The 21,384-nt window shown below is 38.3% G+C and overlaps 1 protein-coding gene across 4 annotated transcripts in view; it reads right to left on the minus strand.

Moving 5' to 3' along the window:
* SSP5 (SCP1-like small phosphatase 5) overlaps positions 1–21,384 on the minus strand; it is an 86,181-nt gene that overhangs the window by 39,282 nt on the left and 25,515 nt on the right. For all 4 annotated transcript variants that reach the window (XM_089449926.1, XM_089449927.1, XM_089449929.1 and 1 more), the window contains 3 exons: positions 17,956–18,275; positions 17,503–17,657; positions 5,597–5,687 (listed from right to left, as the gene is read on the minus strand). In XM_089449926.1, coding sequence (XP_089306052.1) covers positions 5,597–5,687; positions 17,503–17,657; positions 17,956–18,118 — 409 coding nt within the window. In that variant the 5' untranslated portion in view covers positions 18,119–18,275. The remainder of the gene's footprint in view (positions 1–5,596; positions 5,688–17,502; positions 17,658–17,955; positions 18,276–21,384) is intronic.

The raw sequence follows: 21,384 nt of genomic DNA on the forward strand, positions 1-21,384 counted from the left end.
TTAGACAACTTAGAAACTGATTTTAGGCTAACCCACATGAAATTTTGCCACTATTATATTTCAGACTTCAAATACAGAATTATTCAGAGATAACAGTCACCCAAAATGCAGATCTACGCCAAATTTTTGATACACATCAAACATAAATGACTTATTAATGTATTTAGCAATTTTTTTAATTAATTTCGGACCACTTAGATGTATTTTTCACCACTATTAGAAAGGTATATGACTGTTGTAGCAAACAGCGAGGAAAAAGATGGTTTAGAAATCAAACCCTTAGGCCCTATGCCTTGAAGATCACTTGCCCAAGTTGCCCAAAAAAATAAATTTCAATACCTGCAACACAAATTTTTACGAAATTTTCTGCAAAAACCCACCAATGATTAGCTTCAGAAAATTAATTATTCAAATTAGAAATGAAGCAAGGGGAATCTAGGACCAATGAGAGCTAGCACAGGGCCAATAAAACTAGCGTTGAGCTAGGAGAAGGCAGATCTAGGCTTAAAAGCCCCAAAACTTGAAACCCTTGTTCTGAAAAAATTATTTTGCTTCAGATCTTCAGATTTATTGCAAAATCTTTAATGGTTGGCCTTGCAAACAAATTTCTGAGTCCAAATCTTGCCCTCCAGGGTCTAGATTTGGCCCACATCTGAAGATCTCTTTGGATAAAATTTCAGATCGATCCCTGCAAACAATCTTTGAGCCCAGATCTTGCCCTCCAGAGTCTAGATCTAGCTCAGATCTGAAGATTTCATTGGTTGATTTCTCATATCTATTCCTGCACAAGTGAAAAGAGAAAACCCCAATACCCAATATGTACAAAAATAGAGAAAATCCCAAAAACCCAAGTGTTAAAATTCAAAATTATGTTACAAAATTTCAAATCTACACAAGTAAATAACAGATCTATACAAATAATTTACAAATCTATACAAGTAAATAACAAATCTATACAAATAATTTACAGATCTATCAGATCTAAGGAGTATGAGTTCAACTCCGTTCCCAAATCTGATAATCTAAGGCTCTTAATAGCTAGATCTATCAAAATTTCCACAAAATATTTAAAAGATTTTCAAATTTTAGAGAGGTACTAGCCCAAAAACACCCTGCAGAGAACAAAAAAAAAAAAATCTCGTTAGATAAATCCTGAGGCTTACATGTAGGCTCTTTAAAAAATATGTGTTGAGAGTTGGCTGGTCCAACCGAGGACTATCCCCAAATGTTCAATGAGAACCTGAAAGATCTTTTGCAAACACTAGATCACCCATCAAATCAAGTAGAGAAATAGAACAACAATAAAATTCTAAGGAAATAGAGATACATGCTACTTCAATCAAAATTAAAAATGTTACCCTAGATCCAACAAACTGAATAAGATACATGTATTCAGATTATTCTAAGAGAGCTATTGATTGATAGTTTTCATTTAATATTAAGCAGAAATTAAAACAATGTTACCATAAATTCATCAAGAGGAATACTACAGCACGTTGAAACCCCAAAGACTTTTGCATTAATTCAAAAAAGTATACAAGAGAGCTTGAGAGCTTGGTACACAATTTAAAGATCAGATGAATTGACTGACAAATGACTTCCTATTTAAAGGTAAATCTTCAATGGCTAGTTCGAGTGATCCTCGTCAAAGCAATTTCAACCGTTGATGAGGATCAAAATATCTTTTAATCTCATCCATTGAAATTTTAAATTCTTGAGGAAATTCGAATTTTTCAATTATATGCATTTTAATTAATTCAAAAATTAAATTTTTGAATTAATTTCCTCAAAATTTTGACTTTGACTAGACCCCAGAGACCAAAGACTTAAAATTTAGCAAAATAATTAATTTACTTTAGTCCCGGGACCTTTTAAAATTTGAATTTTAAGGACCGACGAATTTTCCCTTTGGAGAATTTAAATTTACCTAGGACCTAGAATTAATTAAATTTCTGGCTTAGGATTTTAATTAATTTTTTGGCCAGAAAATTTAATTAATTAACCTATGAGGGGATAAATTATTTTTTCCAACCCTCAAGACACTTTACATCATAATTTTCATATTTTTACATCATAAGGGGGAAAACCCATTTGAAAAAGACCCTCACAGACTACTCATTTCTGCGACACAAATATAATCCAGCAGACCAAGCAATTTGTAATAAAATACCCTAACCAAATAGTTATGATTATTCCCAAATCACTTTTACATAGACTAGATCTATAACACTAGACTTGCCTAAGATCCCAGTGACAGAATCCATTCCGGCTTTGGAGTAAGGTTGGAGGGAAACTCTGCCGACCATTCGAGAATGGATCGGTGAGACAAAAAACCTCCCGGAATGTAGATCATCACCAGAAAAGTAGGTTTACCTAGGCAATTACATAAACGACACGGATCTGCTAAAATTATTTACATTATACACATGCAGAATGGGTTTACATTATAACATAATAATCAGGCTGACGATGATAGCTGAACGGCACGAACACATCGATCACGCGCTATCCCTTTTGCGAAAAAAGGGGGTGTAATGCTATGGGTTGTTGACACGTAGTGGTCAACAGGTTGTTATGGTTGATGGGATAGGATAGGTTGTTCTGTTTGTTGCGATGGGATTGGTTAGTCATTAGAGTTTTTTTGTCGGATTTTGGTTGGCAGGAGGAGCTATCAAACCTTGGTTAGTAGGACAGTAGGCAGAAAATGCACAGATGGAGCTGAAGATATCAGCCAAGCCCTTAAACCTCAATGTAGGGCATGCTGCTTTTGGATTATTTTGTTATAGGCACACTTGAGAGATTGATATGGCGAAATGCAGCATCTATACTACTGCTGGAAATTTTAATGAATGAGATTAGTGTCGATACATTCTTAGAGAAGTCATGTTTAATCTGCATTAGCAGCATGTTACATGTGAACAGCAAAAGATGATTTGTTATTTCAGTTGTGGTCACTTTTAAAGGCGCAAATTATGTTGTGGAATCCAAATCACTCTATTTTTATTGGTAGTGGATTAGGTGTGGATGAGGTTGCTCTATCTGTTGGCATAGGATAAGTGGTTCAGTTAGTTGTGATGAGAATGGTAAGTCACAAGAGATTTTTGTCAAATTTTGGTGGGTAAGGTAACCTGTCAAGCCTTTGTTGGTAGGACAGTCTGTCAAATAAAGAGAATAGTTTGTCAAATCTCTTTTGGTAGGGCAGTCAGCGGATAATTGCATAGATGAAGCTGAAGCTATGAATAATCCCTTAAAACTCGCCACCATAACGATCCAAGGCATAATATCTAATGTAATGAGTTATGACATATTCTTGAGAGTGTAGTACATGAGCCAATATATGGGAAGCATACCTCGGGCTAGCCCTATGATGTAAAGCTTCTGTAGCATTCATTTATAGTTTGATATCTTCTACACTATTGTGTGTTTACTATGATGTCCATGCACTCTTTAAAAACCAACATGTATTCGTCAAAAAGTTTGGAAGAATGTTTATGATAATGCAAGTCTCTCACAGTAAAGCACTAACCTAAGAAGGGCAACCTTTTAACCAAAGCTAATTGTTCATGCTTGTCTTTTGATGTCCTATTTATGATGAAGAATTGCTTAATCCTCAGAAACCTATGTTACCAAATTCGTCCACCTTGGGGAATGGATATGTGAATCCCCGGATCAGAAACGGATCTGGATCCAGATTCGCCTAAGATCCGCTACAAAACAAATCTTTAACGAGTGAATTGTATCACGGCAGTGCCCTGACCCGGTTGTTTGTCGAAAGCCGACAATGCATCATGCGCCCTAACCTCGATGGTTGCTCATTGTAAGTTGACAATGCATCACACGCCCTAACCACGACATCTTCTTGTTGGAAGCGGATAAAGCATCACGCGCTTGGCCCGCCAAAGATGCATAAATGAGCATGACAGTATGTGCAGCCAATAAGAGTGAGATCATGTATGAGTGACAGCGAAGACAATGCATTCCACGTTGTGGTTGGCATTAATATCATTGTTTTTGGGATCTTCGATCTACAGACTTCGTCGTATCAAATTGGTCCTCGGATTTTTATTTATCGGTGGAGCGTATGTCATTACTCATAATTTAATTATAAATATGTTATACTTCATTTAACATTAATTTAACTATAACTTTTTGGATATATTATAATTTAATTAAAAATATGGTAAACTTTATTTATATTAATTTAATTATTTTACAATAATTTTATAAATCTGTGATATTTTATTTACATTATTTTAGAAATCTTATAATTCAAAACTTTATAAAGTAGTTTTAATATGTATATATATTATAAGTTAATTATTCAAAATACAACAAATTTATTAGTTTATTGTGCATATATATTATGAAATTAATTATTTAAAATATATCAAATTTGTTATGTACACGTTTTAAAGTTTATAGATTATAACTTACATGTTTATTATTTAATTCATATACAGTAAGCAGTGTATTAAATTATTATTATTTATCATTTAATTATTTTTTTATATAAGTATATACTTTCATAAAATAATTAATTCTATTTTAATTATTAAGTATTATATGTTTTTCCATGAAATTCACGGACACACCCTGTAAACTCTATTGTTGTTCATGGGTAGTATAATCACAATAATTCTGAAGATATTGATTATAAACATATTAACATGTCACATAGGCAAACAGCCCAAGGATTTGATACCAAATGCAAATCAGATCACTCAACCACTCAAGCTAACCCATTAAATCACAATATGAATATTATATATTATAAATGTAAATATAAATTACATATTGAAAAAATTGTTATAAAAGTATATTTATATCGATTGTACTTGCTGTTTCCTTGCCGTATCTGAATCTCAGCTTTTCAAAAATCAAGCGGACCCATTTCCATATCCAGATCCGAATCTGTATCCGTATCCAAATCCTGGTAACTTAGTCAGAAACCTTTTAGAATGTTGTACAACACTAGCACAAGTACAAGAGCTAATGACAACTTGCTTGTCTTGTGCTGCCCTATTCATAATGAAGAATTGCTTAATCCTCAGAAATATTTGGGAGTCTGATTCTGTAGCTTCACTGGGAATGGACTTTCAGTAAATTAAATCAAATAAGAAGAATAAATAACAAATATATATATATATAAACAAAAAAACCAAAGACAAAAATAACAGAAAGCGACATACATTTCGCCCTGCAATCAGGATATATCATTTTCCACTTTTTTGGACACAACAAGAATTGTTTTGAGTACACACATATCCTTGTCTTCAACATTACTTTGTGCTACACTCTCTTAGAATTTTATGTTGAAAAAATTGCCACACTTTGGATATTTTTATAAATAAAATGACAATGAAAATAAAATCCAACTTAATATATCTTAATGAGAGTCAGCTAGCAATTACTTTAATAAACTAATAGATAACAAATCACCATTAATCAAGCTATATCTTGATACCTGAGAAATAATGACAAAGCATAAGATATGGAACCAAAATGTGCTTGGTATTCATGCAAAGAGCTCCAATTAAAATATATCATTTGGCAAAATAAACAAAAGATTAAAAAAGATATTCAATCTCACTAATACCTGTACATGTTGCTGTAGTTCCACTGCTAGCATCCTTTGACATATGAAAAACGGGCGAAAATATTGTCCCCATGACAGATGGACGTGCTTTCTGAATGCAAACATGTAATTTGTTTTTTAGTTACTCTTGCATACAAAATGAATTGCTCAAAAGACTTCAACATTTAGTATTTGCCAGAAATGTGATGGAATAAAGACCCTATATATGCTTGTGTGTTACATGACCTACACTCAAAGCACAATGGAAACAAATCAAAAGCCAGAAAGTAAACTTTCAAAGAAAACCAGTAAACAGAAAATAGTACACCGATAACGCGAACCAAAAGAAAGCCTTCCCAAAGGAGCACCAAATGAGAAAAGATGAAGTTCTTTGTTGTCCAGTACAGTTGCTCATACAGTTACTCTCTGCATATCATATACTTGTATTTGGAAAATGTGGTGTTACTCCAACACCGATGGAGTGGATGACCTGGTAAGGACTATACCACGAAAACTTCAAGAAATAAATGCATGAAAACTGATCTAGATAGAAGCAATTAAGAAAATTACGGCATATGGTGAGCACTAGATCATTATCACTTTGCTAATCTCACTTTAGTAAATAGAACTAGGAACAAACAAAAATGACCTCTTATTTTTACAAAATTAAAATTTTAATACAATGTTGGAACAGAAGGCTTTCTCATTTAATAAGAGAGTGTGTTCATTTATGTAATCTAACACTGTCCACTAAAGTAAGAAAATCCTATACAAAATCTCCAAACATTTTGGCATTTTTCTCATTTCGTGAAAGTCTTTGAGGCAAAAGTACAACACCAGTACAAACTGCAAGTTTCAGGTGATCAGATAAAAAAGAGCACTGAGGATTATGTTAACACTCATGTTACGTTCAAACTCATAGATAACAATCAGAGCTAGATTGTCAATTTCATTGTTTTAAGAACCCCTTTCAAGCTCATAACTACCAGATTACATCATTACTCAAATCTGCAAAATAGTTTTGCTTCACCAACCATTCACGGAAATGTTTTAACTTTCAACTTTCCAAGCAAGCAACCTATAAAAGAATAAGTTAAAAAAATGTAACCATGGCTACCAAAACAGAAAAGATAATTTCCCACAATGTAGTCTATAACGATCAAATTTTCTTTTCCAAATATAAACCCCAAAAAAACAGAACTAGTAACAAGATGACCTCATTTGGAGCATTTCCTAGAGCTTTCTTAGAGCTGCAGGATGGCCGCAACATCCAGCCCCCTGCTCGGGTCGAAATTGGATGCACTCTATCAAGATACCCCTGGGGCAGCTTTGTGTTGGCTCGCATTGTCTTAGAGTCGAGACTGACCATCATATTCCTCGGTCAGACAGAAATTACCAAGTGTGCCATCTTCTGGAGCCGGAGACTGAGTGGCACCTCATCTTCGGGTGCCCTGTTTACCATGAGATTAGAGTACGTTTCCACTGTCTCTACAGGGATTCTAGGGGCCTCTTTACTTTTTTCCGTTACCAAAACCAGAGATGCCTAGCACTTTTTATCAAGGAGATCTTTACATACCGATCTCAACTCTAGCACTCTTCAACTCACCCTAGGGTTTCTAGAACTATTACCTCTTACTTGCAGGTTGTTTTGTCTGGTCGAAACAAGAAGCGTCAAGCAGAGTCTTAGTTTGCAGCAGATGGGAGAATGGTGAGACCTCTGGGTTTTCCACAACCTCCCCCACCCCGATCCAAAATAGACAAATACATTCAAGATTGGCCCGCACATACAGTACCATGCTTCAATCGACATAACCTCAGAGAATCAGAGGGAATGGGTCAAGGCAGAGACAGCGTGGGGCGCCTCCCACCCACCAAACCTCCTCCTAGACACAACACAATAGACAATGAATGATCGACATCTTCTTCCTTTCGGCCTCGGATGTTAGGAGCAACACTCGCTCATCTACTCCCCTCTAGGATCACATAGTTGGATTTCCCAACAGTTCTGGACGACACGAACAAAGAGATATTGCCTTGCTCAGCTCCCTTGCAGTCGAACATCAGATTTGAGAGATGTTAACCCCATTGGATGGATGTTCAGCTCCCCCCTCGCTTCTTTGGAGTTGCACAATCCAACAACAAACATACTTCGCATTTCTCATTTTTGTTCATCTCATATGACTTTATAAATTCTCTATTTGTACTTTTATTTATCTTAGCCTTATTTTAGTCATATCTTAGTCTTATTAGCTTTGGAGTTACAATGGAGTTGTATTTGCACTCCCACATGTCTTGTATTTACATTGGATGTATCCTTTAGTCCCATTGACCTACTCTTGTGGTCACCTGAGGACATTAATAAAATAATCTTATCTTATCTTAACACTGTGATAAGAAGTACATAAAAATCACTAGGTTAATCTCAAGCAGTTCTGACTCGTTATTTCAAATAAAAACCTGCAGTGGACTGCACGTGCACTAAAGCCTTATATGAACATATAATGGAATAATGATAGAGACAAAGAGAATTGATCCTTGATAGTTTTGACTTTGAATTACTCAATGGTACATATTTATCTATAGATTTGTGACAAACTTGTAGAGTGAAGACAAAAATATATCTTCAGCTTAGTAAAAAACAAACAAGAAAAGACTTGTTCAACAAAAATAACTTCTACCATGACGAGCATCAAGAATAAGTTAATGCTTAAAAGACTACTAAAAATTGAACAAATTGCATCCTTGGCGCTAAAGTAAGGTTGCACACACTTGAGAACAAAATCAATGAACTTGACATGTAAATCACAACTATCGTGAAAACAATTTGTATTTAAGATTTACATAGAAGATCAATCAGTATTAAAACTCATTTAATTTCTGTGTATTGTGAATTCTTCTTAAAGAAATTCTGAAAGTTGGGAGAGCACCTTTATTAGGCAAAAGTTGGGAATTTTATCAAATCTACATCTTGACTTTGAACGTTTAGAAAAAGATCTACGAGAGAGATTACACTCAGCACTAGGTTTGTTGTATGAGAAGAAAAAGAGAGTTTAGTCATAGGTGTGGAAATTCGGAATCCCGAATTCCTACTGCAGCAACTGATAATATTTCTCCTATTGTTAATTTACATGAACAAGTTATTTGCAGTTTCCTACGACAAACATTGAAATACATGCACTGCAGCCTACACCATTTAAAATAATATGCCGAAACAAGAAACTGAACAGTAGAGAGATACAACACAAATGACACACAGTTGGTTTTGGACAAATGTCCCCAGAAAAACCCAATGCGGAAAAACAAGTGCAGCAGATCTGAGGGTTTTTATTATTAAGTAGAAGTTATTTTTGAATACAACCTATGGATGCCTTACTGGCAATCCAGTACAAAGAATATCACTCGACAGAAGAAATTATTGACATTACCTCACTCTACACTACAAGTCTCGGCTGATTCGGTAGCTGACCCAACGAGTCCTCGACTACTTCTGCGCTGCCCCTACGCAATCACTACATGGGCCTGCGTCACAGCTTCTAAGGCCCTACGTCACCTCTTTGTTGGATTGATTTGCTCTCAGGAGCTGACTCCAACCCTCCCGGCTCAGAACGTCAAACCCGCAGCAAGTCTAGGACTTCTGCATCAAGGCTCTGCGTGAGCCCTTACTGGCTCTGCATCACCCTCTCTAGGCACTGCGCTGCCTCCTCTGCGTGTCTCTTTGCCTCTCTGCTGAGTATTCTCGGCTCCGGAGAAGATACTCCAGCCAAAACGCTCTGTGCCCTTCTCTGCATGATCACTACGAAATCATTGCGTTGCTTTAGCTTTAGCAATTCGATCTGACTGATCAACTCTCTGTGTGTCTTCCAAATGACCCTCAAGCCTCCTTAAATAATCTTCTCGTTGACATTCAACAACCCAGATTAGAAGTTAATCAATGGCTATGATCATTTTTGCTTGATCCTCGTCTTCTTCTAGAAGTTACACCCACAGTTAGATTAATACCTATTAATTATTTTAATTTCTTAAGTTTATACTTAGGGGGCCATTAAAAATAATTAATTATTTTAATAAAACTGTTTCCGGGTGGAATTTTCCAAAACACTTTTTTGGCTCTTTGGAATACATGTGCCCAAGCCTCCCTGCAAAATTTGAGACTTAGAGCACATCCGATGCTACCAGAAATCAACACTCCCTCTTAGAGAGGAATGTGCCCTAGCCATGCCTCCCACTGAAGCATCACCCTGACTTCATAACATCGTCCTCTGCGCTGCTGATGTCAGACATACTGTCCACCAACTACTGCGTTGCCACTGCAACTATACTGCTACTAACACTGCCACTATCGACACTGCATTCGTACTACAGCTCCCTCTGAATTTTTGCATCTGTGTTGTTGTTGGCAATGCCACTACCAATTGCCCCTGCACTGCAAATTGTTGTTGCTACTGCATCAGCAACAGAAAAACATCCCAAATTATTGAACAAGTGTTCAACATAGATGCATCTCGATGCTGAAGATCCGACTGATGCTAGTCCCACGCTATCTCTCTGAAGCCATTGCGCTAATACTGCTACTACACTATGCCTCCCTACACTGCTGTAACTCTACACTACGCTGCTCAGACTTCGCGTTCTAGCCACTGCATTTGTCGCTTCAACACTCCTCTGCACCAAATAACATTGATCCATCCTGCTACTTCTGATCTGGGCTCCCGTAGCAAGGAATTGATCCGAGATGTGGGCTCCTCAAGGATCCTGCCCATCTATAGCTCTTTCGAACTACAACTCTAAATCAAGCCACCTCCCTCCTAGACGTATCTCAGCTGTCATGGCAAACTCCTCCTCCTTGATCTTCGCAGGTGTAGCCTTTGGATCATGCGTCTCATCTTTGTCCTTCTTCCTCAAAGGACACTGTGTTGCATAATGACCCATTTCACCACACCTGAAGCATTTGATCTTCAAGACGTCCTTCTTCCGCCTCTACTGCTCCTACTGCCCCTTGGATGCAAGGGTTGCATTCTCTTCCTCTTCCTTGCGCTTCGACCCACTGTTGTTGCTTCCATCAAGCTTACACTTGACTAGATCTCTCCTCAGCTCTTCCCGCTTGAGAACTGCTCACATACTATCCCAATGTGGCAAAGTTGCCTTGCCCAGGATGCTCTGGACAAAGACTTGCCATTCTTCTGAGACTGTGTTTAGGGCCAGTCTCACCATCTCGGAACCTTGAGGTGTAGACCCCACAACTGCTAACTCGTCCCTAGTCTCCTGAAGCTTTGTGAGGAACAGATCAATGCACTCCCCCTTCTGCATCTGTGCAGATCTAAGTTTCTACTCTAGGTACATCTTCCGCTGCTCGAAAGATCCTTGATACAGCGTTGCCAAGGCATCCCACATCTCCTTAGCAATATCTCTGCTAGCAATGTGACATACCACGTGATTCTTTACTCCATCAAGGATCATCCTCTTGGCCTTTGTTATTTCTCCCTTGTACTTCTTCAACTGATCTATATCCATGGGCTCAGCCACCACACTATCAACATAGACCTTGAGAAAATGCTCATCCAAAAGGCATGACATCCTTGCCTTCCAAATCACATAGTTGGATGCCCCATCCAACTTGTCGTGATCTCTCATTCCATTCATTGCCATCTCTACCACGAAAATGTCGAACTACTCCTCTTTGTTTCTCACTGTTGTTGCTCAGGCAATAAGAAAACAGACTTCTTGGCAAGAAGTCTACTGAGAAAAAATTTCCTCATTGTGTTTTTCCTCTCTTTTGACGATTTTCTGCCCAACAAACTGCCTGTAGAAAAATTGCGTTCCAACAGCTCTTTACTCACACTGAGGCTCTGCGCTGCTCCTTTTGGCACGGCAAAATTTCGATCTAGAAGCCCTTCCTCTCTGACGACTCACTCAAAGAGAGACTTTCCTCGAAAATTCAACCCTACTGTCTTGGACTGCGCAATCCCTCTGAGAATTCGAATCGCTGCCTCCTGCAGCTATTCGACCTCCTTCTTTGCTTAGCGCTAGGTTCTTTGGCTCTGCTCTTCTTGTTTCACCTGCAACTCCGATACCATGTGCAAATTCGGAATCCCGAATTCCTACTGCAGCAACTGATAGCATTTCTCCTATTACATGAACAAGGTATTTGCAGTTTCCTATGACAAACATTGAAATACATACACTGCAGCCTACACCATTTAAAATAATATGCCGAAACAAGAAACTGAACAATAGAGAGACACAACACAAATGACAGTTGTTTTTGGACAAAAGTCCCCGGAAAAACACAATGCAGAAAAACGGGTGCAACAGATCTGAGGGTTTTTATTATTAAGCAGAAGTTATTTTTGAATACAACCTCTGGATGCCTTACTGGCAATCCAGTACAGAGAATATCACTCGGCAAAAGAAATTAGTGAGGTTACCTCACTCTACACTTCAAGTCCCGGCTGATCCGGCCGCTGACCCAACAAGTCCCCGGCTACTTCTGCACTGCCCCTATGCAGTGACTGCATCACAGCCTCTAAGGGCCTACGTCACAGCCTCTAAGGCCCTGCGTCACCTCTTTGCTGGATCGATTTGCTCTCAGGAGTCGACTCCAGCCCTCCCAGCTCAAAACGTCAAACCCTCTACAAATCTCGGACTTCTACGTGAAGGCTCTGCGTGAGCCCTTCCTGGCTCTGCATCACCTTCCCTGGGCACTGCGCTGCCTCCTCTGCGTGTCTCTCCGCCTCTTTGCCAAGTATTCTTGGCTCCGGAGAAGATACTCCAGCCAAAACTCTCTCTTCCCCTCTCTACGTGATCACTACGAAATCACTGCGCTTCTCTAGCTTCAGCAATTCGATCTGACTAATCAACTCTCTATGTGTCTTCCAAATGACCCTCAAGCCTCCTTAAATAATCTTCTCGTCGACATTAGAAGCTAATCAATGGCTAAGATCATTTATGCTTGATCCTCATCTTCTTATAAAAGTTACACCCACAGTTAGATTAATACCCATTAATTATTTTAATTTTCCAAGTTTATACTTAGAGACCCGTTAAAAATAATTAATTATTTTAATAAAACTATCTTCGAATGGAATTTCCCAAAACGCTTTCTGGGTTATTTGGAATACATGTGACAAAATCTCCCTACAAAATTTGAGACTTAGATCACATCCCATGCTATCAGAAATCAACAATAAGAAGCATGACAAACTATTTGAGCATAGCACCATTGCATGTCAGAGATGCCCTGATTGTAGTTTGTATCTTTTCACTGTAGAACACAGTAGGTTGACAGAAATAAGGTACATATCTAACAAAGAAATAAGCAAAAAGCAAGAAAGCTTCAATTGCAACATGAATCTAGTGTAATATATAATATGATTGTGTAGATTGTATAGATTGTTTGACAATTTAGTTTATGCACCTTTTGTAATCTATCAAATGAAGAAACAATATCAGGCATCGCTTCCAGCTTCGAACTTTTCCTTATGCAATGCAGTTCTCACCGCTAAATCTAACATAGGCAAAGGAGTGTATGCGTCATGTTCCCTAACAAGTACATGGCGATACCTCAACACAGTCCTATGATTATACGCTCAGACTAAAGCCAGTAACCATGACTTTACCAAGCAAACATATTACAGAACTACTACACAAGGTTGTCATTGATACATGTTAATTCAGGATTCCAGAAGCAGTCTCTATCATTTTTACACAATAGATCTGGTCATTGTCTCATATCATGGAGCTGAATCCCCAGCTGTGATTCAAAGCTTAATGACTTTCCAATGCCCCAAAGCACAAAGGTGGCCTTATGCATTGTGGGGGGATTCTTCGCTGACAATTAACAGGATGAACGGTGCTAACCCTTTTCTCAGGAGTCACCTATAATAAAGAAAAGAAAAAAAAAAAAAAAAAAAATCACTTGACAGGGCTGGATATGATCAGGAAAGATGAATGCAGATCATCTAGAATCAGAGGCAATGATTTGTAACGCTAAGATGGAGGAATTGATATCATCAACTCTATTAAATAGCAGGAGTTCTAGTACGACTGATCTGTCTACGAAAAGGTGAAAAAAACTGCAAGAAGAAAATCAGTGCTCGAAATATAATGCTACATGTTGGCAAATGATGAGTTCAGATTCTACTATCCCTGTCATGAGGCTACAAGACAAAGTCCTTATCAGGATCCAATTGAGTCAGAACTGTTCACCTGTCATCTGAAGGAATAGGCTCAGCTGAACAATAAAAAGGGTTTAGTAACTGTTATAGCAGCCAAAACACAGAACATATTTTACAGTTCAGGTGTTGGCAAGTTGACAAGCAATCATGTCATTAAACAACAGTGGTGCAGGTGCATTTCCATATTTGAGAAATTGAGTTTTGATTGCTGTTTGAAGGTCTTCTGCATATAATACTTTTGCTGGAGATTGAGGTTTAGCATGCTTATCACACTAAGCATGAATAAAGAAATCATGTGGAGTAAGACGCTCCTGTTCAAAATCTTTGGAATCTGGATTAGCCTCCTTGCAAGGGAGAGTTTTTTTTTTTTTTTTTTAGGCTGTGGTTCACGGACACCCTGGTCAACGGGTGGCACTATGTCCATGGAAATATCTGGGCTGATTGACCCCGAAGGGAATCTAGCCCCGAGGCCCACTAGCAAGGCCTGACCCTAAGGGCTTCGGGGAGATTGGACCCTGTGACCTCCCGATGGTGAGGCACTGATTTTGACCAACTGAGCTAACCCTTGGGGCTCTTGCAAGTCAGAGTTAATAATAGGGTGCAGTGTTCAGTTAAAGGTGGAAGAAAGGAGGAGTCAACATGCATCCTTACAGGAAACACCCTTCATCTTTGGGCTGCTTGGAGGTTTGGATTACATGTTCATTACATCCATATACATCTAGGAAGAAAGTGCTTCATCAATATAGAGGCATCCAAATGCACACAACACAAACATATCCTTGCAGGAATTGATTCTTTTGGGGACGTCATGTTCAAGGAAAAGAACCAGCACAGTTTATTGCTCTGTTTCCAAACTTGGGCATTCTAAATGGTATAATCACTTTCCAAAGTCTGTTGCACAAATCATCACAACTGTAGAGTGATTCAAGTTGATCCAGTTGCTTCTTCTTGCAAACTGGGACATCACTTTTCATTTGGCATGAATCTTGGCAGAAGCATCTTCCGGAATGGAATTAAAACTGGTGCCAGAGGAAGAGATATATTTGAATAATTTTTGTAAAAGAAAGCAGACAATTAAGCCAGAATGGTTCAGAAGCTAGGGCCTTCTCAATGCAGAAGAAGGCTCGTAAACCTTTTCATTGGAAGTTCAAGGGATGCTGAGAAACTTGCTGTTGATCTGAAAGGGCGAGTGAAATTAGAAGATGCAGGATGATTGGAAAATTCTTGGTCTTGATGTCCAGGAGGTCAATTATGTTGCATGGGCTTGCGACCAGGATGCTTATGCACGTGATGGACAAAAATGCTCTGCACAATCAATTATATTCGTGCATGAGAATTGGAAATCTGCCAATCTTGTACCCAAGTTGGGAGCTCTTGCTGAGAGAAGGAAATTGGAATATATAACAGTCGGTCCTGTTCTAACCGTGACAACCAAAATTTTGTGGCCCCTCCAGATTTTAACCAATTACAGGCAAGATCAACTTCACATGGTGCTGGACACATCTGAACAAATGCATGCCCAAATAACAGCAGCAACCCTCTCATCACAGAAGGCAGTGCAGATCAATGCTGGGGGCTCCAGGAATTTCTTAAAGCGAATGCATGCGTACGCCCTGTCAGCAGTAATTGTGGTCTCCATGGGCAGTGATTGTTTCTTGTCGACGGCAGAGAGAAAAAGTGAAGGGGGTCATCTTGCTGGCACTATCTAGCCATTCCAAGTGATCATATTAACTATAGCAGTAAATGAGCTCGTACACATTGAGCCTTTCAACAAGCTCATACACATTGATCTTTGAGCTGAGGGCAATCCTATTAATGAATTCTCTCTAGTGGGTTTTAGACTTTGCAGATGTGCCCATCCTTGAATACTAGTTTCATGGGCTTGCGACCAGGATGCTTATGCACGTGATGGACAAAAATGCTCTGCACAATCAATTATATCCGTGCATGAGAATTGGAAATCTGCCAATCTTGTACCCAAGTTGAGAGCTCTTGCTGAGAGAAGGAAATTGGAATATATAAGTCGGTCCTGTTCTCACTGTGACAACTGAAATTTTTTGGCCCCTCCAGATTTTAACCAATTACAGGCAAGATCAACTTCACATGGTGCTGGACACATCTGACCAAATGCATGCCCAAATAACAGCAGCAACCCTCTCATCACAGAAGGCAGTGCAGATCAATTCTGGGGGCACCAAGAATTTCTTAAAACAAATGCATGTGTACACCCTGTCAGTAGTAATTGTGGTCTCCATGGGCAGTGATTGTTTCTTGTCGATGGCAGAGAGAAAAAGTGAAGGGGGTCATCTTGCTGGCACTATCTAGCCGTTCCAAGTGATCATATTAACTATAGCAGTAAATGAGCTCATGCACATTGACCCTTTCAACAAGCTCATACACATTGATCTTTGAGTGAGGGCAATCCTATTAATGAATTCTCTCTAGTGGGTTTTAGACTTTGCAGATGTGCCCATCCTTGAATACTAGTTTCTCCCCCGTGATCCATTATTCCGAGTAACTGACCTAAGGAGGGTCATTCTTCTTGATATCCTCTCATCCATATAATTCTCTTGACTCCATCGCCCCGGAATATTGGCATAAATCTTCACATCCCTCCCTCACCAATATGTCCTCTTTTCTCTTAAACCCAACTCTAGCATTGGGGTTACTTGTGATATCACCCTGTTCTTTATTACTTATGCCCTAGTTATCTTTAGGAGAGCCCCCCTTGAAGCCAAAGGAGAGCCAACCTAAAGAGGCAAAGGTAGGTCATTGAGGTGACAGCGGGTGAGCTATCAAAGTTCCACTTGGATTGCACAGTGTGGATTGGAGCTTTCATTATTCTAACTTACAATTTGAGCGGTAACAAAACGTGATTGCCAATCTGAAGTTACAACATTCCTTTGAGGAAAAGCTCCATCCACTAACAAAGAGGATCTTGAACCTAGCGGGAAAAGCCCCAGAGTCACAGTAGCAAAACAGGTGATCAAAGCAACTGCATTGATTGATACCCCAATATGTCTCGTTTATAATGTCCAATTGAGGTAGTCTTCTTTTCTTATGTTTATTTAGCTTTTATTTTTTAAATGCTGCTTACAATAACTTATAGTAGTCCTTTCGCTAAGTTGTCATGCTATGAAGGATGTTTCCAAGACATCAAAATCACCCATGACTTGTACCTGACCTCATCCATACCTACTCAGTAGATTTTGAACCAGAAATCGACATTGATTCAACCAATCACCATGCTATTTGTTGATAGTCCACACACTTGTGGGCATTCCTTTATTGTTTTATCTTCATTGTGTTAACTTTCTAAACATTTGGCATGTGCTATCTAGAATTATAGCTGTGATTCCTTGGCATCAATTAGTGTCTCTAGAAGTAAAATTTGGTGTGTTAAGTCGTTGACCCAATTTGTGAACAAAATATCTAATAAAGATTCTTCTATTAAAAAACAGGGATAGAGTTGGCCCCTGTCAATAATTGAGCAAAAGTGTTTTGATCTCTTCCTTAAGTCTCGTAAGCCAAAGAAAGCTATGTACTAATTTTTTAAAGGTACAATGCTTCTCCTTTTTCCAAAAGAAAGGAAACATAGATAGTTGTCCATTATTACTTCCCAGATATACTAATTTCACACTGGTTCCCTCAGAACTCTAACAAAATTATAAGATTTGGTGTTGAACAAAATTTGATCTTTACCAACCAAACAAGTATATGCTTTCAAAATGGAGTAGAATCAAACAAGATTACCTTTCGTTCAATACATGGGTCATCAATGGTAGAAAATGCTAATCTCAGATCCTGACAAACGTCATCACCCAACTCTGTGTTGGCATTTACAGCTGTGGCACTGTTCCCTCCATTATTTTGACGATTGGGAGACACAAGACTAGTAGAAACATGAACTGTAACAGATCAGAAGCATTAGTCTAACTATTTGTGCCTAGTGAAGCAACATATAAGAAAATGAAATGCTGTGCACTAAATGGGAAGATAATTCACAAAGCTAAAAGCATTATCATCTGTCAATATAGCATCATCTTTAACTTCTAGCTAGAAATAAGGAAAGCCCAATTGACAACTTAACCAATATATTGCAGAGTCAAATTTAAAATGGAAATTTCCCAATCAAATTCTCTTTGAAACAAATTCAGAGTAGAGCAACAACTGACTAAATTAACTATAGGCAACAATTCTTCTTACCAATTCTATGCTTTCGAGCAGAAGAAGTAATCAATTCTGCAACTTTTCTTTCCTTCATTTCAAGATCATGACAAGATTTTTTGCGCCTCCTATTAGAACTGGGGCATATTTGTTCACTGTTACCAACTCTTGTGGAAGATTTCCTTGATTTGTTCTTCATCATTATTCTATAAACGTATTGCTTTTATCTGTAATTCTTTTCAACCTTCACGTTATGCCAAAAATAGTTAACCGACCACAGCAACCAATTGTGTTCTTCAGGTTGAAAATTTACCCATAAAATTACACAAGGAAACATCAACAAGATTCCAATCTTTGTTCTGCAAAATAAAGTTATTATCATTATTAGAGAGGGATTAAAAGTAGCATCAGATACCTGCATTTTCTCCTTCCCAAGACCCTTTTCAAACAGAAAAGACAAATACATTTGATCTTTAAAGTTATAATTGAAGACCAATTTGACCAACCCGCCATCACATTAACAGCCTCTGCCCTAAGTTAAGACATCCATTGAAACATTAACTGTATGCCTGACATTTGGCTTTAAATGGCATCTACAGTTCAACAATAAGTATATCTAGCTTGTGGGCTGTTTCACATACTCTTGAGTTATAAACTTGTAGTGGCAGTCTAGGCTGGCAGTCAGTCAGTTTGAACCCAGGTCACTCTGACAAAGTTACCTATTCCAATGGTTTAAAAAAAAACAATTCCTATGGTTTAAATAAATTAATCAAAAATAAATAACTATAAATTACTAAATTAATTACAAAAACAAAAATAAATTATAAAGGGAAAAACGAGAATTTAAAATTAAAATAAAATAGAAAAAATAAATAAAAATAAAAACTCTACAATCTAATCAATCATATGACAGATGTTAGATTTTCAGACCATGGTAAACAAATTCTGCACTCAGAAAATTTTACCTAAACTCTATGGAGCTTAACAAACCCGCTCATCTGAAATATGCTAATCTACAGGCAAGCAATGTTGGAAATATGAACAGGTAATACACAGTATTGAGGTCTAAACCTGCAATTGTCTTCTCATTAAATCTGAAAACAAAATACACAGTTATAGCTCAAAATTGGAAAGCACAAATCACTCACACCTTGAATACACAAATAGGCTCTGTAAGCACCAAAATTAAAAGAACTAATCTGATTGTCTAGGGATTAGAGCCCAGGCTGCATGAGAAACCTAGTAGGGAAGAGCACCCCTGTCCAAACTTGGTATCCTACTTAATGCATGCTCCTTTCTAAAAATAGAAAAGCTCCCTAAGGGTGGCGCTAACAAAAGCAAACCTCATAAAACGGGAAAAATGAACATCCAAAATTGACAAAAGCAAACTTCTAGGAACGGCAGAGTCTAAATCTAAACTGAAAAAGTTGGAAAAGCAGCCCAGGCACCAAATATGGTAGTGGATGAGGCTGGCCCCTCTCCTACATAGCTCCATCGCACCCTCCACAGAACATTAGTGATGTGCATTCACTACATGAATCAAGGTACGATCTGCTCGACTGCTGCACCATGATGAAGGATATGCTGTTGTTACTACTGCACCAATACTGCTGGAGACACCATCCAAGCAATCCACCGTAACACTCTAACACTCCCTCTTTACAAGGAAAGTGTTCCCCGCCATCACCAGTTTTTCCCTCGCATCTCAAACTTCCAGATTTGCCAGGGGCTTCTTCAATATGTCTACAACTTGTGAATCTAAAGGAATATACTCAAGGCCCACTGCTCCCTTCAAGACTCTGTCCCCAAGAAATTGGGTCCAGATTTCTATGTGCTAGGAGCAATTGTGAAACATCAGATTCTTGGAAACCCAGGTAACCTCAGTCAGCTCTACTATCAACTTGCAAACGCAGGTAACCTCACAACTAGCAGAACTAGCAGCCATGCACCATGCCTTTGCTGAACTAAATGCCACCGACGATTGCTTCTCACTAAACAAAGATAGCACTCAAGAACTCAAACCAAAACAACAACTTGAAGCACTCTTCCTGTCAACTACATCTTATACCTAATCAGAATCAACAAATCCATGCAACAATAAATCACCATCTCTCTCATACCTCAAACCAGGGTTGCGGGGGAGCACCCCCCCCCTCTCACTCCCGCTCCCAATTCACGCTCCGAGCAGGAGCGCACTCCCTAAAAAAACGCTCCCTCCCTTTTCGGGAGCATTTAATCTTTTTTGCAAAAAAAATTGCAGTAATATTCCTAACGCAATTTTTTTCAAAGAAACAAATAATTTTGAGTGGGGCAACCTAATGATCAAACCTATGGCCCTTGTATTGATATGTGATTCATGGTAATGTTAAATTCTTAAAGTAAAAAGATGAAAATAAAGATATGTAAAATCTTCATTTTCATCCTTTACTTAAATTTTTAACATTACCATGAAATGACTCAGGATGTTTGAGAGTGGTTCCGACCTCATTGGATTTCATATGGAGAAAGTAGAATTTTAAATTTCATTCAAAATCCAGCAGACTTATCAGTTTTTCAAGATTTCAGGATTGGGGGGATTGCAATGTTTCCATTGGATTTCGTCATGTATTGGAGTATGGAACTCGTATCTAATCAACAGCACCAATCCCTCTATGTACCTTAACATTGGTTGTCGAACTCCTCTATCGTGACCCTCCTAAAAATGTACGCATCACTCAAACAAAATCTTGACTTGACATGCTATGCTTTTTCTATCTTATGTTAATGCTTAGAGGGTGATATTAATGACAAAGATCCCTATACAGATCCAGAGGTAATGACAAAGATACCTCTAGATATTAATGCTTAGAGGGTGATATTAATGACAAAGATCTTGATTTTCCAACAAGAATAAAAAATTAGACATTTCTCGTGGGGGCAAGAGGCCCAAGCATTAGCAATAGATAATAGATTTACTTGTCTTTTCTAGTTTCTAATAGACTGTAGTTTTTATAACTATTCACTCTTTCATATTTATTATGATATATTTTGTAAACAATATATGACAATTTAAGATTGAAGTTTGAAGTTGGCAAATTATAACTCATTAGTAATGAATTATGAACATGATGCTTCATGAAAGTTGAAAGTTGTTTCATTTTATAACATTTCATTTCATGTTAGATATTATTTGTTGTAATGGTTACACTCAGTGTTGCACGAAGCGCCCCCCCCCGGATCGAAGCTCCGAAGCGCGCCCCGTAAGGAAGCGCCTAGGAAGCTTCCTCGGAAGCGGCGCTTCGGCATTTTAATGAATTTCCGAAGCGCCGCTTCCATGGCTCCGAAGCGCGCTTCGTACGGAGCTTCGGGCCTCCGAAGCGCGGCGATTCGGAGCAGGAAGCGGCCGCTTCGCGCACGCTTCCGTACGCTTCGGCGAAAAGGGGCGCGCCCAAGGGAAAAAAAAAACACTCTTTTTTTAATTTTTTTTTT

The sequence above is a fragment of the Pinus tabuliformis genome, chromosome X, assembly GCF_031772625.1.
Source record: "Pinus tabuliformis cultivar Carrire ecotype Pingquan chromosome X, CPIR1, whole genome shotgun sequence".
Taxonomy (NCBI): Eukaryota; Viridiplantae; Streptophyta; class Pinopsida; order Pinales; family Pinaceae; genus Pinus; species Pinus tabuliformis.